This window comes from Kogia breviceps, chromosome 1 (assembly GCF_026419965.1).
Source record: "Kogia breviceps isolate mKogBre1 chromosome 1, mKogBre1 haplotype 1, whole genome shotgun sequence".
Taxonomy (NCBI): domain Eukaryota; kingdom Metazoa; phylum Chordata; class Mammalia; order Artiodactyla; family Physeteridae; genus Kogia; species Kogia breviceps.
The window spans coordinates 169,785,271-169,802,845 of NC_081310.1; the positions used below are offsets into that span (position 1 = coordinate 169,785,271).

At 41.3% G+C, this 17,575-nt stretch overlaps 1 protein-coding gene and 1 pseudogene across 2 annotated transcripts in view; one reads left to right on the forward strand and one right to left on the reverse strand.

Annotated features, from left to right (window-relative positions):
- Positions 1 to 1,287: 1,287 nt before the first annotated feature.
- SMAP2 (small ArfGAP2) overlaps positions 1,288 to 17,575 on the reverse strand; it is a 46,926-nt gene continuing 30,638 nt past the window's right edge. For both annotated transcript variants that reach the window (XM_059044125.2, XM_067010462.1), the window contains exons 3-10: positions 17,074 to 17,159; positions 16,007 to 16,085; positions 9,687 to 9,773; positions 8,562 to 8,643; positions 7,408 to 7,517; positions 6,437 to 6,602; positions 5,662 to 5,978; positions 1,288 to 2,630 (exon numbers count right to left, since the gene is read on the reverse strand). In XM_059044125.2, the coding sequence (XP_058900108.1) occupies positions 2,505 to 2,630; positions 5,662 to 5,978; positions 6,437 to 6,602; positions 7,408 to 7,517; positions 8,562 to 8,643; positions 9,687 to 9,773; positions 16,007 to 16,085; positions 17,074 to 17,159 (1,053 nt within the window). In that variant the 3' untranslated portion in view covers positions 1,288 to 2,504. The remainder of the gene's footprint in view (positions 2,631 to 5,661; positions 5,979 to 6,436; positions 6,603 to 7,407; positions 7,518 to 8,561; positions 8,644 to 9,686; positions 9,774 to 16,006; positions 16,086 to 17,073; positions 17,160 to 17,575) is intronic.
- On the forward strand, positions 10,706 to 12,363 carry LOC131744442 (polypeptide N-acetylgalactosaminyltransferase 1 pseudogene; annotated as a pseudogene).

The following is a 17,575-nucleotide window of genomic DNA, read 5'->3' on the forward strand; positions in this document are numbered from 1 at the left end:
CCCCATGATTCTGTGAGCTTCTTGAGAGCAGGGACTACGTCAGATTCATTTTTTTCTTATCTCTTCTTCCCAAATTCTAAAAGCTGATGGGCCCCAAGGCCCAGTCCTCTTCTCTTTATGCTCTCTCCTTAGTTGATTTCATCTGGTCTCATGGCTTTACATACCATCCACACCCTGATGACTCCCAAACCAATACCTCCACCAAACGATTTCCAACGCAGATGCCTACCTTTGCTCTCATTTTATTTTCCAGATCTCCACACGACTGGCTCCTTATTCAGGTCTCAGTTCCAATGTAACCTCCTTCTGACTGTTCCATCCAAACAGTCCCATACCCACCCTCTCCTCTAAACTCGTCTTACCTTGTATTATTACTACCTGAAATTAAATAATTTATTTACTTGTTTATTGTCCATCTCTCCTACCACACTACCCCCATGAGATCAGGGAGTTTTGATTCATTGCTTCATTCCAGAGCCTAAGACAGTGCTTTGCACATTGTAAGCACTTATTAAATATTTGTTGAATGAATTAATACCTAACATAGGCCTGGCACGTAATATTTGCTAAATTTGAGTGCAAAGTGCCCTGTGTACTAAATGTACTACAGGAATTGCTTCATTTTACTTTAAGTATTGCCATGAGTCCCATTTTACACTAAGACCCAGGGGCTGAGTAGCTTGCCCAGGTCACAGAGTAAGAAGGGATATGAACACTGGCAGCCTGATCCAGAGCTGATTTTCTTAGCCACTGTGCTATCCTCTCACTTACACCTGGAAGTATTCAAAAGGTGTACTCAAAGGAAGGGGGGTGTGGGCTCAGCTTTTTATTGGCTGCGGGTTGGGGGGGGTGTGCTTCTAGTTCTGATGTTCTGGGACTCCAGCAGGTACAGAAATCCAGAGTTCCCTCCCTCACAACTCTAGACACCCCTGGAGAAAGGCCCCCTTTCTGACTGCCTGGGCCTGGCCTGGCCCCTGGGTATGTTCTGTACAAAGTTTTTTGGTTTTTAATGGAAACACAGTTGATTTACAATGTTGTGCTAATCTCTGCTGTATAGCAAAGTGACTCAGTTATATACATATATACATTCTTTTTAAATATTTTTTTCCATTATGGTTTATCTCAGGAGATTGGATATAGTTCCCTGTGCAGTAGGACCTTGTTTATCCATCCTAAATGTAATAGTTTTTAAAAACATGCAAAGTGAGGGAACTGCCCCTGGAAAGCAGAAAACCTGCGTGGAACTCACCCTCCTCCAAGAGTGACACAGTGAGAGCAAGCGAGCGGTCCTTCCCTGCAATATTTATTAAGGAATTTACACATACACAGGAGAAAGGCAACCAGGAGTTGTGGTTCCCAAAGATGAAATCCTTTAAGCAAAGTTTTCTTGTTTTAATTTTCAAGTGGGGTGAACGATGACTGAGAGGAAAGCTGCCCAGGTGCTCTGCCTCATACACCTGGACAGGTGGGGACACAGAGCAGCCTGGACACACGGGAGGAGAAAGCGACTGGCGGGGAGGAGAGGGGAAAGGAGGAAGGGAGCTACCAATGAGATTGTACCTTTTTTTAACTAAAGAAAAACTGGCAACAGTTTTAGGCTGTTGATAAATTAACTCCTCTCTGTTGCAAACCTAAAACTAAAAAAACAAAAACAAAAATACCCAGAGCAGATGGGGAGGGAGTGGGAGGCGGAATACACACACACACACACACACACACACACACACACACACACACACAAGCAGTACACATGTTAAGCTCTGCATTCCCACGGGAGGGGTTGGTCCTCCAGCCACAAAGTCAGATCCTACAGAAGGCAGGATGGAGGCAGGGAAACGGGTGTGTGTTTTTGTGGGGAACCTTCGTAGAGTCTTTGGTGCTAATAAAGGCTGGCCGAAGCAGCAAGTCCTGAAGCCTCAGATCCAGAAAGCAATTCAGGGCAAAGTAGAGTCATATTTTTGCTCGTCCTCGTAGGAGGGCGTTTGCCTCACGCCAGGGCTAGGGCCAACCTGCTCTAAGACCCAAGGAATATTTAATTTGATTTCATTACTTTCTTCATTCCCATAAATCAGGGGAGCATGATGCCTCTGTTTTCACCCCAAATTTAAACATATGGAAATAGCTTATCAGACCATTCTGAGCCTGATAGGAGGTTTCGCCTGGTGGGAAAGGTGCTCAAAGGTGTGCACACTGATCCTGCAGTCTAAGTGTTTTCTGCCAACAGTTGCTAAGGTGCTGGTGCCAGGAGAGGACCAGGGCTGAGGCTGGGGAGGGAGTCAGGAGAGCTGGGGGACAGGGACGACAGAAAACAACAGAGAGGTCCGCGTGTTTGGGACGTGGCTGGGCTGGGCAGAACGCCAGGTCCCAAGTGACGGACTGAGCAGTTTCTAAACCAAACAGAGAGAGGTAGGAAAGGGGATGGGGGTGGGGGAGCAGTTGGGGAAAGAGGAGACACGGGGAGAGAGGTGGCTGAGGACAGTGGCAGTCATCCAGGTGTGTAGTTTTTATTTCCACATCTGAGGGCTGAGAGTCTGATTTGCTGCCTGTCCGTTCCCGCCGTTCATGGACTGTCCATAGCTCAGCATGCCGTTGGCGCCACAGAAGTTCATCCCAGCCATCTGCTGGGTCATCTGAAAGGGAGAGAGGAGACTCTCAGACCAGGCTGTGGGCCTGTGGCCAATTAGAGCAACAGGCGGGGAAAGAGTCCTTCCGCCTGCGGGGAGGGGAGAGTGAGACAAAGGGGGGCTCTGTCGTGGTACATGACTGCCCTGCAGCCTCTCGGATCACTCGGAGGATACCACACCAGGAAGATGAAGGACTTTCCAGAAGGGAGATGTTGTCTGAGACTAGTGCTCAGGAAGGGGAAGGGGGAATCCTGGAGCGAGTCGACATAAAAGCGGCAATGGGAGGTTAGTCTCTGATCCTTTTCCAATCTCTCATCCTGAACAGGCCGTGGCCAACCCTGAGAGTATAAAGAGAAGCCTCCACGCTGGCGCTCCTGTCTTATCTCCAGCAGAGTCATTAATTACTGACAGTGTCAGGGAAAGTGCTCGAGCAGAGAGAAGAAGAAGAAGAAAAGGAAACTGGACGGTTCAGAATGAACAAAGGAAGACAAAAAAAAAAAAAAAAAAAAAAAAAGACCAACATGTCTTCAGGACTTCAGTGTATGAGAAGGGAAAATTGCTGGGAGAAAAGAGTCGGTGGCATCAGGCCTGGGTGGGGTTTGGGGCCTCTTTATGAATTCAATTGAAAGCCTGGCCTCTGGCAGTGAACAGAAGAAGCTATTTCTCAAAGAAAAATGCCTGAAATTTCCCAAGCCTGGGACATTTTCTGTTTAAGTTCTTTTCCTTTAGGAGAAGGTATAACTATTTTTCTTCGGCCAGCTTTTAAAGAAAATTTCAAATTTACAGAAAGGTTGAAAGAATGGTACAATGAAACCCATCTATCGCTCCTTAAATTCACCAATTGTTAACATTTTTACTTTATTCTCTCTCTGATATATACATATGTGTCAGCTTTTAAAAATTTTTGATGGGCGCTGAAAATTGCACATATTGTGACATTTCACCCCTTAATAAGTCAGGAGTCATCTCATAAGAAAGAAGACTTTCCTAGAACCACATTACAACTAATATGTCCAAGACGTTTAATATTAACACTATGTTCTAATATACATTACGTTTCAATTTTACATCTCTTTACTCTCCTTTAATCTAAAAGAGTTCCCCTGCCATTGTTTCCTGACACTGTTTTAAGAGTCCAGGTTGGTTACTTTGCAGAAAATACTTCAATTTAGATTTATCTCATGTTTTCTTCTGATTGGATCCAAGTTAAATATTTTGGGCAAAAATTCTATGTAAGTGATAATGTGTCCTTCTTAGTATAAGATACCAGGAAGCACATGAAATTAATGTGCCTCACTGTTGATAATTCTATATTTGATCACTTGTCTAAGGTTGTATCCAACATATGTTCTTTTGCTGTACTTAATAAGTAATCTGAAGGGTATTTCTTTGAGAATGTGTGAATACCCTGTTCTTTCTACAATTATTAGTTGTCATTCTTCAGCAAAGAAGGCTTTCCCTCCTTCTATCCCACACCCACTTTTTAAAAATATCACTATGGACTCATGGATTTTTTTTCTTGTCTACAGAGTCTAAAAGTTTACTGGGATATGTTAGAGTTGACCATTCTGAGTCAATTTTTCCAGATACACAGTGGGTTCTTTCAATATTATATTCAAGTCTTTTATTTCTAAGAAATGGTTTTGTATTATAGTTTTAAATATGTTAATTCTGTTCCACTATTTTGCCTTTTTCTTTGGGAGTCTCCAAATATATTTATGTTAGGTCTTCTTTGTCTAACTTCTGCATTACTTTCTCTCTGTTTCTTATTACAGCTCTCTATATTTAGTTCTCTTCCCTGAGCTGTTTCATGCCTTTCCTCAATGCCAAATATATTTTCAGTTGAATCTATTCTCCTTTGACTAACTTGTAATTCAGTCTATTTCTAAGATAATTGTGTTATTTTTCAATTTGTTTCCTGTGTGTTTCACTTCACAACTTCCAGTTTTTTTGTCCATTTTGGTTGTAAGTTTTTAAATTTCTGATTCAAGCTGTTTTGTCTTATCTGCAAATGTTTGTTATAGGACATTTAATTCAGATTGGTGGATTGTGTAACAGTTTTCTTCTACTTTGTGACTGCTTTTGGGGGAGAATTTCCACTTCCTGAAATGTTTTGATTTTCATTTTCTATTTTCTTCTCATAGTTTTGTACGAATGTCATCTGCCACTTTCTGTTTGGTTTGTAGTGCTCTATTTTTCCGAATCAGCAATAATACAGACAGGTGAGAGGGTCTGGGGAGACCACTAGTTTTGTTAGTACAAGAGCGCCCTCTTCTGTTAGTATGGTGAAATGATTATTTGGTGGGGAGGAGAATGGCGGATCCTCTGATTTTGTGATTCTCTTTTCCACTTCTCATTTCTTACTTCCCCTTCACCATCAGGTCTCCAAAGAGCACCCCCTCCTTCTAGGTCATCCCCATCTCTCCTAGACATAATGCTTTTCCAAAGCTACCACCCATAAACCTATATATTTCAAGTCCCTTGTTTTTGATTCTCCAAGTAACCAGAGTTCTTCTCCACCAGGTCTCAGACCTCTTCTCAGCATGTCTCTAATCAGGACAGGGCTTTCTCTTTCTAGGTGGTGATTTTATCTATGCTCTGTCACCTCTAGCCCCCTGCTCCCTCTCCTCTTTTCACATGGTCTCTCTGTGATGCTGGCTCCACTGGATTTCGGTGTTTACGTGCCTACTGTCATGTAATTTGAGGTTTGTAGTATCCTTTTAGATGCGGTAGTCGTGAGTTATAGGTGCTTTTATTTGCACTCATTGTTTCTCTGTATAGGTTGTTTTGATGAATGTGTGGAGAGTTTTAGAATTAGGCAGTTACCCTTATTCTACAGGAACCCAAAATGCCTTAGAAAGTCTGAGGTTAGACAGATATTCTGGTAAAAAAATAAATAAATGAAGCAAACCCAAGAATGTCTCTGGCAATATCTCATTTACACTGTAAGGATTCAAAGGGTAAGGGAGAGACACTAAGTGAGACAGACTTGAGGGAGGCTCAAAACCCTTGTCCTGAGTGAAATGGAATAGCTTACCTGAGTAAGGTTCCACTGCAGCTGCTGAGCTGGCTGAACCCCATACATAGTCTGGGGCATAGCTGCCATTCCTGCCATGTAGCCGGCCTGCTGGGTGGTCAGCATTCCGTTTGGCACACCCATCATGGATGCCTGCATGCCACCCATATAGCCTGCAGGCATGGCCATGGGGGCAACCATACCAGAAGCTCCTGGCTGAGCTACCATGCCTACTGGTGGGGGCATCATGCTCCCCATTAGGCTGTTAGGAGGTGTAACCCCAGGGAAGCTGGGGTAGGCTGTGGGATATGCCATCTGAGCAGGAGCCATGAACATTGCTGCCAAGAAAACATACATACAGATCTGTTAAAAGAGGAATGTGTATGAGGTGAGTCCAAACTCTCACTGGCTGCTCCTTTCCAGCTAGAATTCCTCAGGATTACTCAACTCAGAATGCTCTTTTACACAGCAAAATGGTTAGACAGAGCCCCTACAAGACTTTCTATGGCTTCCAGTGGGCTGCTGACCCAGGCACTTCCCCTTTAGGGTCCAAATCCGGACCTTGAGTCAAACTTCACAGAGCTGTGATGCAAGACCCCACAGAAGTATGGTTCTGAGTTACGTTAATCTCTATCTCCTGATACTTGGTAGCTTCACGAGGAATGTCATGTTCAGGTTTGTTTGGAGTATGATGTCCTGGCCCCCGGAGCAACTGCCCCTGTCACAACAAATGATTCCTGCATGTAAGGCCTCACATCTCTGTCTGGCACATTGCCATGACCCCCATGAACTCTACCTTGTGCAGGCATCTGAGGCGTCTGGGATCCATACAGTGAAAGGATGGAGTCTTTAGAGAGCTGCTTCTTGCCTGTTTCTTCTGATTTGCTCCCTGGCTCTGGAAACAGGTTTAGGTTTTCGGGAACAGAGCCGGCACTCCCCGCGGTTGGCATGGAACCTACAACCTTAGGGCAAAGAGGGCGGTGGGTGGGGAATGGAATGGTCCTCATGGGGGTCTCTGTAAGGACCTCCCGCATCTCTCTGCCGCTTCTAACATTTGCAATAAGAATTCGTGGCTCGAGTTAATAGCTTCCTGACACTTTTACCATACAAATATCTGGAAACATCTGATAGTTAAGCTCTGGAACAATTCTTTGTTCTTTAGCAAAACAGTGTGATTTGGTGGAAAACTCACATAAACAAATAAAAATGACCTACAACCAATGCATCCAGAGAGAGCTGAATTAAGATCCCAATGCCACCACTTACTAGTTGTGCAACGAGAAGCTAGTCACATTAACTTTTCTGAACTAACATTTCCTCATCTATAAAAGATCCATTTTGCAGGGTTGTGGTGAGTATTTTAAATCATAAATGAAATATACAAAATGAGATACAAAATCACCTAGCACTGTGCCTGTTGTACACAGCAGGTATTCCACAAATGGTAGCCATTAAAGGTTTCAAGTCTTTCCTACTTACAAACTCTCTGGCAATAACTGAGGCTGAGGAGCTGACCTACAGGATCAGCCTCTACAATCGGACACACCTTCAACAGAAGTCCACTCAAAGGGCCCACTCTTTGGGGGCAGGAGACAACATGGAATGAATAGTAACCTTAGGCTGTAACAGAGATGATAGCATTAAGGGAAGAATCAAGAAAACCAAAGTCCAATTCCACCAAGGAAGCATGACTTGGTTCCATTATTAAGTTATCAAAATCACCCTTTCCAGAATACTCTTTAATCCTGAGGCACCCACAAGACTCACCTTTCTGGAAACTGAAGAAGAGGGAGATGGAACAGAGGCCAAAAGATCTAAATCCTTCTCTAGGGTATTACTGGTCTTACTATTTGCAATGGAGCAGGACACAGGAGCATCTGGAAAGACAGATCAAAGTTAAAACACAGCACTGCTCATTAAGCCCATTCCTTCCTTCTATTCTAGACACAAAGCAGCGAAGGCCCACATGCTCCATCATGGACCCAGAAATCTATGCTCTGGAACCACCCAGCTTGGATGGGGCATCTCACAAGAGGCCTCACCCCACATTCCCCAGAACAGTCTGGAGAAGCCTGCAGCCCAGCTTTCAGGCAAAGGACAGCAGAAACCCAGGCCTGAAGGCTATGTTAGCACCACCGCAAGGGGGCTGGCTGGCTCCTTTCAGGCTATTTGAGGGGCAAAGCTGTGTAGGATTCATTTTCAGAGAGAAATGAAAAGTACAGACATTAGAAGCCGAAGTAGCCAATAACCTAAATCAGCAGGAATGGACTGAAACAAAGTATTGCCATCAGTACTGTGAAAGGTAAGAACAGGCTCTATTTCTGAAAGGGGTAGACCCACTAGCTCAGGGTTTCAAAAGTTTGGAGGAAAATCATGATCACAAGGTAATGGGCTGTCTCAGAAACAGGATGCACCTGGAAAATGAGAGGGATGGGGGCAGGGCTCACAGGTGCTGGTTTAGTGACACTTGCTAACGTTTAATGAATGCTTAGTTTGTGCTGGGCCAGGAGCTAAGAGTTTTAGAGGCATCATCTCATTTAATCCTTCCAACATCATCTTTGAAGTAGACTCGTATCATCCTCACTACATAGGTTAGGAAAGTAATGTTTAGAGGTTAAGTAAGCTACCCAAGGTCACATAGATAGTAAGTGGCAAAGTTGGGACTTTGGCTTCAAAGGCCACGCTCCACCACTACTGTACTTAACCACTACTCTATCACTGTACACTTTTCACAGTACAGTGAAAAATGAAACACCTCTTAGAACAACTGCTCAGATGTAAAACAACAGGAAGAACACGAGGGAACAATCTTAGTGATGAAGCCATCAACTGAAGAGTCCCATCTCTACCTATCTTCCCAGGATCACAGAGAATTCATCAAAATTTGTATGATTATGGGAGTGGAAAAGTCTAACTCTTACCAAGGCCCAACAAATCCATGACAGGTGCTGTGGATTTCGGGGAACTTTTCCGAGGTAGCTGTAGATCTTCTTTTTTCTGTGGCTAAGGTGAAAATACGTTACAGAAAAAAATAAGCAGGTGTTTTTGAACCTTCTATTCTCCTCTCTACTGTAAAGCCACAGGGATTCTTGTGGCATGGTTGCTGTTATTCAAAGAGAGTTACCAAAGAAACATAACTCAGGAAGTATCGTGTGAAAAAATCAAGTCAGGAGGCACAGTGCAGAAATCAAACCTAAAGTGAAAAACAAAGCTGTCATCTGTGCTTATTTGGCTTTCTGAAGAGACAGATCCTTCTGAAACCAAGACAACCACAGATCAGGGTATCCAACAGGGGCAGCAGTTTCTGGTCCCATGAAAAGCCAAGAATAAAGGCAGGTGTCCGATGATACAAGAGCCAACACATCTCCCAGTGATTAGAAAACCTTTAATACCAAAAAGGAGCTCAGTTAAAGGTTACCTAATTCACTCTGCCAGTATCACTAAGGAATGTGTTCTGCAGACAGTGCAATTCAGAATGATGATAAAAGACTCTTCCTTAAGCAAATAGTAAAAAGTCCTCTTTCCCAAGAATCTAGACTCCTATAATGGAGTATCTACTACCGCTGCCACAATATGTCCTGGGGGAAAAGCAAGGTGTCTACTTCCATATGACAGAGCAAGAATACAAGAAGGGATGGTTTAAAATGGATGAGGATAGCCTGGCTTCTGGACTGTTCTTAACCACAATAGGAAAACAAGGTAAAGAAGGTCTAAGGAGAGAAGGACTAATGTAGCCTCTGCTCAGAAGGTGTCACAGAGCCTTGGCATTCTGCCATGAAACGTGCCTCTTGCTCAGATGGGACAGGTGCATTTCCTAAGCTCCCATCTGGACCCCAAAAGAAGTGTTACAGAGCAGATCAGGCAGCAACAAGGCAATGAGAAAGCAGCAGCAATGTCAGCAGGTGATCTAACCTAAACGTGGCCCCACTTTAGCCCCAGGTGCAACGGTGCGATACGCTATCAATACCACCCCACATGTCCCCTCCACATGTGAACACGCCATATGAACAAGGCCGTCCACACAGTGCACTTACTTCCCCACTTACCATTTTAACTTTCTCAAAAACAACAGGTTCCATTTTTTTCTCCGGAGCTGGTTCGCTCCCTCTTTTCCACTTGTCATCTTTTTCTTTCTATGATGATTTAACAAAACAAGACAAAGAACAGGCCCCATGGTGACTAACAGTTCAACAAATTATAACCTCAAATGGCCCAAAAGGACACAAATATCCCTGCTGAATCTGATGTAGGAGTCTGACAAACTCGGGGTTTCTTGGTGAAGGGCATGAGCCTTGGCCTCTTCCACCCTGGCCTCAAGGCTGCAAGAGGCATCTTTCGAATTTCTTAAGCACCTCCCTCCTTGTTTGAACACACTTACGACCGCTAGTGTGCATGCTGGGTTCTCTACAGGGGTTAAACCATTTTACCGGTTTGCTGCCCCTTTTTGCCCTAGTTTTAACTTGCTCATCTTGGCACAGGGGTGAAAACTGTTCATCTTACTCGGCATGCAGCCTTTGTGATTTTCTAACTTCCATCAAAAGTTCTCTCCCTCTTCATCTCCTTTTTTAAAAATAAGAAAATAAACCAAGCTTAAAGATTAGAAAAACAAAAACCAAGAAAATAAGGCAAAAATGAGTAAAAGGATTCAAGTATCCCTTTTAGGGTGTCCTGAATGCATCGTCTGTATAAAACCAAAAAGCACGTCAAAACCAGAATATTAGAAAGTCTTTCTCAGTTTTTGTTACTTTCAGAGGCAGTTTCATAATACTTTCACAGATTATACTGTTACTGGTCACATTTTTATCATCAAAAAAAACTAAATGCATAACAGAGCCACAAAGTAAACAAGAACACAGGCATATAAAAGGAAGTATAGGCGGCAGAGGCGGGGCTCGCGTCGGGCCAGCCCGCCCTCCTGTCGGCGGGGGCGGAGCCGCAGGCAGTGGTCGAGGCGCGGCAGACCAAGGTTATGAATGTGATTTCTGATTAAACTGGATTGGAATAATTTTCATGATCTTTGTATATTTATGTATTTTTAAAAATTTTGCATTTGACTTAAAGTGCCATGAGAAAATTTGCGTATTGCAAGGTGGTCCTAGCCATCTCCTTGATTTGGGTACTCTTGGATATATGTTCCTGCTGTTTTACTTCAATGAATGCAACAAATGTGATGAAAAAATAGAGGATTTCCTGCTGGGGATGTTCTAGAGCCAGTACAAAAGCCTCATGAAGGTCCTGGAGAAATGGGGAAACCAGTCGTCATTCCTAAAGAGGATCAAGAAAAGATGAAAGAGATGTTTAAAATCAATCAGTTCGATTTAACGGCAAGTGAGATGATTGCACTCAACAGATCTTTACCAGGTGTTAGGTTAGAAGGGTGTAAAACAAACGTGTATCCAGATAATATTCCTGGATACAAGGAATATTATCACAACAAGTGTGGTGATTGTTTCCCACAATGAGGCTTGGAGCACACTTCTGCGAACTGTCCATAGTGTCATTAAACGCTCACCAAGACACATGGTAGAAGAAATTGTTCTAGTAGATGATGCCAGTGAAAGAGACTTTTGGAAAAGACCTCTAGAGAGTTATGTGAAAAAATTAAAATTACCAGTTCATGTAATTTGAATGGAGCAATGCTCTGGTTTGATCAGAGCTAGGTTAAAAGGAGCTGCAGTGTCTAAAGGCCAAGTGATCACCTTCTTAGATGCTCACTGTGAATGTACAGTGGGGTGGCTGGAGCCTCTCTTAGCCAGGATCAAACATGACAGGAAGACAGTGGACTATCCTATCATCGATGTGATCAGTGATGATACTTTTGAGTACATGGCAGGTTCTGACATGACCAACTGGAAGCTCAATTTTCTCTGGTATCCTGTTCCCCAAAGAGAAATGGACAGAAGGAAAGGTGATCGAACTTTTCCTGTGAGAACCCCTACAATGGCAGGAGGCCTTTTTTCAATAGACAGACATTACTTTCAGGAAATTGGAACATATGATGCTGGAATGGATATTTGGGGAGGAGAAAACCTAGAAATTTCCTTTAGGATTTGGTAGTGTGGAGGAACTTTGGAGATTGTTTCTTGCTCACATGTTGGACATGTGTTTCAGAAAGCTACACCCCACACGTTTCCAGGAGGCACAGGGCAGATTATCAATAAAAATAACAGATGACTTGCAGAAGTGTGTATGGATGAATTCAAGCATTTCTTCTATATAATTTCTCCAAGTGTTACAAAGGTAGATTATGGAGATATATCACCAAGACTTGGTCTAAGACGCAAACTCCAATGTAGACCTTTATCTTGGTACCTAGAGAATATTTATGCCAATTCTCAGATTCCACATCACTATTTCTCTTTGGGAGAGATACGAAATGTGGAAACAAATCAGTGTCTGGATAACATGGCTAGAAAAGAGAATGAAAAAGTTGGAATTTTTAACTGTCACTGTGTGGGAGGTAATCAGGCTTTCTCTTACGCTGCCAACAAAGAAATTAGAACAGATGACCTTTGCTTGGGTGTCTCCAAACTTAATGGTCCAGTCACAATGCTCAAATGCCACCACCTAAAAGGCAACCAACTTTGGGAGTATGACCCGGTGAAATTAACCCTGCAGCATGTGAACAGTAATAAGTGCGTAGATAAAGCCACAGAAGAGGACAGCCAGGTGTCCAGCATTAGAGACTGCAATGGAAGCCAGTCCCAGCAGTGGCTTCTTTGAAATGTCACCCTTCCAGAATTCTGAGACCAAATTTACAAAAAAAGAAAAAAATAAGGATTGACTGGGCTACCTCAGCATCCATTTCTGCCACATTCTTAAGTAGCAAAAAAGGAAAAGTGCTTTCCTCCTGTAGGATGTAGGGTTTATCAGCCATTTAAACTTAACTGCTCTCGCTTTCACTAGCTGTGAACCCGCCCTCCTGTCCAAGGATATGAAACTAAAACTATGTAGTAGCAAGACTGTGCACACTGATGTTTACCAGATTGGAAGAGTCGTCCATCAAGAATCATTGTACAGAATATTCAGACTGAAACAATCTATGAAATGTGATTTCCAGAGAGCTGCACCCTTTATGGGTTGCTTGCACATCAGTAATTTCTGCTGAATATGCTGTTATAATGAAGAGACGTCCAAGATATTTTTTCTGATTAGAACTGGTAGCCAGTGTATTAAATACTGATATAAAAATAAATGGAAAAGAACTGGAACCAGATTCTGAATCATGAAGACATTTTTACAACAATTTTAAAAACTATATTAAATAGGGTTAAAGGAAATTAAAACAGAACTATGAGAAGTACAATTTGTTAATAGTATAGTATCAAATTTCTATATAGATTTTCTACCTCAGTGGCGAAAAATAACTGATTCCGATGACATTCTGTTTTCATCTGTGATAGTCATGATGCTTTTCTTTTCCCTTGGGGTGCTGAAATTGAGCCGAAAAAGTGGCTCTTTGAATATAGTTTTAATTGCTTTCTACAGTTTTTAAAATTTAGTTTGTGGGCTGTTGGAATTGTAATTTTTAATTGCCTTCAAAATATGGAGATTTAAAATAATGTCTGGTCTCACTGAACAAGTTTGATATCTCAGTTGCTCTTGGGTCAACTGGCTTATAGACTTTCTTTCATACACACAAATTTCTTATTAGATTTTCAACTTCCTAACTTGATTCAACTGATTATGCTTAGTACCCAAGATTATGCTTAGTACCCAAGATTCATACTACTGTACTACAGATTTGTTTTCACAGCAATAAATCTTCTGTTCTTTGTTTATGATTCCACTCAACAAAAGACCTGTAGAAGTGATTTATTATTTGGGTATTTGGAGATGATACGTTTGATGGTTTTTTGGAAAACTGTTTTCACTCCATACTCAGATGTGCTTCATTGTCAAGTGCATATTTACATTAGGTTCTTGAATTGTAATGTTGAGCTGCTGCTTTTTTAAAAAATAAAATTTGACTAAAAAAAAGGAAGTATAGCATACACATGAAAAATGGTCAGCCCTGCTAATGATCAAAAAGTGAAATTTAAAATTCATTTTGGGGGGAATTTCCTGGAGGTCCAGTGGTTAGAACTCTGTGCTTACATTGCTGAGGGCCCAGGTTCAATCCCTGGTTGAGGAGCTAAGATCCCTCAAGCTGCAAGGCATAGCCAAAAAAAAAAAAGCACTTTTTGAGGGAGAAAAATCTTAATAATAATATCTAATGTTGGTAGGGATTGAGTAAAACTACCACTCTTACCCAATGCTGAGAAGACAGTATAAAATAGCACAACTTCTAGAAAGTATATTGGCAAAAGTACGAAGAGACAAATACTGAAACCCTTTGCCCTAGATAATATGATATTTTGTAATGTATCTTAAGAAAATAATCCAAAACACGGAAAAGGTTATATATACCAAGAACTTCATCCCAGAATTTTGTATGCTGAAAAAAAACTTAACCTTTATGCCACAAGGGAGAATTGTAAAATAAACTGTGATCTAGTAACTCACTGAATAAGATTCAACAATTACAAGTTGTGAAAACTAAGAAGTAATGTTACAAAAAAAAATGATCTGTTAAGTCGAGTGAAAGCAGGAGACATTCTATATAACTATTATAATTATGCCTCCAAAAAGTAGGAAAAAAATGGGGGAACACCCCAAAATGATAATCATTAGTAAAGATAAGAGTAGGCATGGATTTTCCACTTTAACGTTCATATTATCTATAAAGTGGTATTATAATCATGAAGAACACATGCAGCTATGTCTGTTTCATGAATAGTGTAATGCTTTAATACAGAACACTTTATTTCTTGAAGTTAAAAATGTCTTATCTGTCCATTTAAAAAGAATACTCTTTAATTAACAAAGCCAGTTTCTTTTAGATTTGATAATAAATGCCTTCACCTAGCAAATATTAATTCTTGGCATACAAATCTTTGCAAGAGTATTTAAAAAAAATCTAAGTACATCAAATTAAAAAGTTTGAAATAGCTCTTTGGCACACAGGAAATATTTCCTTCCTAAATGAAAACATTCAGTGAGTAAAACAGGCTGCTTTCATGGGTACAGTATACCAGCAATCTAATTACGAATGAACACTATCTATTTCCATATAGCTACTCTTTCCTCTTCTTCCACCTTCTGAATTATCTCAGATACCTTTTTCTGACCTTGTCTGATTTCATATGTTCTGGTACAATGAATAGAGCTAAGCAGACAGACCATAATTTTCTACAAATGAAAGGAAACGTTTGTTTTTTGGTTTCAAACCCTTTTTGATGATGCCGTCCAAGCCGTAGCTGTACACTGGGTTAATTCTTTCTTGGGACAGTTACAATAACTTCCAGGTCCCTTGTCTGGATGTCTGTGAGGTAAGAGTCTAAGTTGAGAAGGAATTATCTTTACCTAACTACACGTATTACCCTGCACTTGCCTACATTGAAATTCACCTCCCAGTTAGTGTCCCTTTTCACACAAGCTCAAAAGATCAGTCTGGAGCTGATGCCAATTAGCTTGACTTTAAATTACCTGGAAGGGCTTAGAGCCCTGTGTAAACGTCATGATTTCACTGGCTAGTACATCTTCCATTAAAATAAATAACAGATAGTAGAGGATAGCTAGATAGGTCCTTGGCTAGAACTGGAGAATCCTACATTCTCTATACTTCCTTGGTTAGAGAAACAGTCAATTATTCCAAGGCAAATTTACTACAGAGTCTTGTCAAAGGCTTTTTGAAGGTCTAAACAGTCATATTTATTGGTTCCTCTCTAGTTGTCATTAGTCAGGCATATTTTCTTCTTCCAGAAACCGTGTTGTATTTCCTCCTGTACGTTATACTTGTCCAGTTATCATACACTGTATTTCAGATTCTAACTACATGCCTAGGATGAAAAGTGTATTTGGCAACTGGAATTCTCCTAAAACCCCCTCTCAAGAACAAGGGTCCCATTGACAGTCTGTTGACACACTGGAAATAATATGCTGGTTAAACTGAAGGAAACTCTGGTGCTTTAATTACACCTAATTTTGTTGACTGCATTTACAGCAAAAAAATGCACACACACACATATATTATTCTGTTTGATTTAGTATGCCCAATGTGTCCATGTGAAGAATTTGGAACTGGGAATCACTAACATCTAAATCCACATCAAGCTAAAGAATTCACTGATGGTTGGTGCATCCCTGCGGCAAAAGTTTGCTCCATGATACCTCATGGTCTTGATTCTATAGCTGGCTTTTTTCCACTTTTTTTTTTTCTTTATGGTCTTAGAGTATTTTGGTAGCTGTTCTTCAAATTCCCACCTGGGCTGATTAATAAGCAAATTATTTATTATGAAAAAAAATTGAAAGATTTACAACCAACCCTAAAGGCATTGATGTCCAGACTTCGGTCCATGTATTTCTTCTTCTCATATTTATCTCGAATAAATCCCTCGATAGCTCTGCAAAAAGCTTATTAAGGATAAATCAAACAAATCTTTCTCATGGAATGACTATAAAAGGTCAATTTGTATCCCATGGAACATTGTTCTCCTCTCTCCCTCCTGCCTGGTTTCCCCATATGGCTCCTGTCTCTTCGTGTGGGTTTTCCCTGACCAAAACCTTTAAATGCCTCCTTCGTGGTTACTGCAGGGAATCACCATTTCCTAGGATTTTCCTTCAGAGTAATGATAGCAGAAAATGAGATCAATCTTCATTTTGACATCAGTGGAGCCCGTGGCTGTTCTAGAATACAGGTAAAGCAGTCAATTATCTATTTTAAAGCCCTTAAGTCAACAAGTCTTAACACAAAGGCACCCGAGTGCCCCTTATAACCTCTTGTGCCCCACTGCCAGATTCTGATCAGTGGATCCTCTGCAGGGCCCCAAATCTGCATTTAACAGGTTCTACCTGCACCCACCAAAAGCAAACTCTAACAAGATGGTCTACAAACCACATTTTGAGAAGCACTGCGTTCAGGGGGTTTGGTTTTGTGAGCTGGGTGCTATCTCCTTTTGAGGGGATGGGGGAAGAAAGTTATGGATTAACTGGTCAACAACTGTTAATTCTTTGAGCTAGGACATGAAAAGGTGTTAAAAATGAATGGCAGTTTTGCTAACTCAACATAGCACAATAAACTATTCTTTTTATCAAACAATGGTTTCAGAGATCTAAAAATTATTGGAGATGTCACTTTATGGAAGAATTCACAGTGAACCACTGTAGTCTTAATTCCTGAACAAGTCTTCCCCACATGACACCACCATTCTGACATTAGAAAGTATACGTGGACTTCCTGTGTGTCTTGGTTGCAGGAGAGAGGAAAAGCCAGACTTTGACTAATCCACATATAAATATGGCCCAGTCAGATCACGGGTTCTGAGTCTTGTGTGACTCTCCCAAAACACCAAAAAAACCACTCAGCCTTCTGAGTTGCTCCAGAAAAGATACGGGTCTATTTGAGGTCGCCGAAAGGTCTCAGGCAGGTAGGCTTCATAAAGTCGGTTTGCCTTTCCATTCCCCATCTCTTGCATGCACTGCAATAAAAAAGATGTGGAAACAAGGAATATCACATCAGGAAAGAGCTGAAAAACTTCTCACCCAATTGTACCATTTTACAATTGAAGAACCAACCTAGGGGGTGGCAGAACTGAGATTTAAACCTGTATTCTGGTTTCCAATCCATGATTCTCTCTGCTCTACTCCCAACCATTTACTTTCACAGCTGTCTTTCCTGCCACCCCTCCTCCTTTTATTGAAAGATTTGTCTGACAGGGTACATTTAATTCAATAATAATTCAAGATCCCATTTGAAAGTCCAAGACATAGCTGCCAATCAAAATGTCTACTTGGCAGGCAATAATCAGGAACAACTACAATTCTGAGTTTATAGCAGTAATTAACCTATTCCGCTGTATTACCAATAAATGTGTTTCTCATCAGGCTTTTGAAA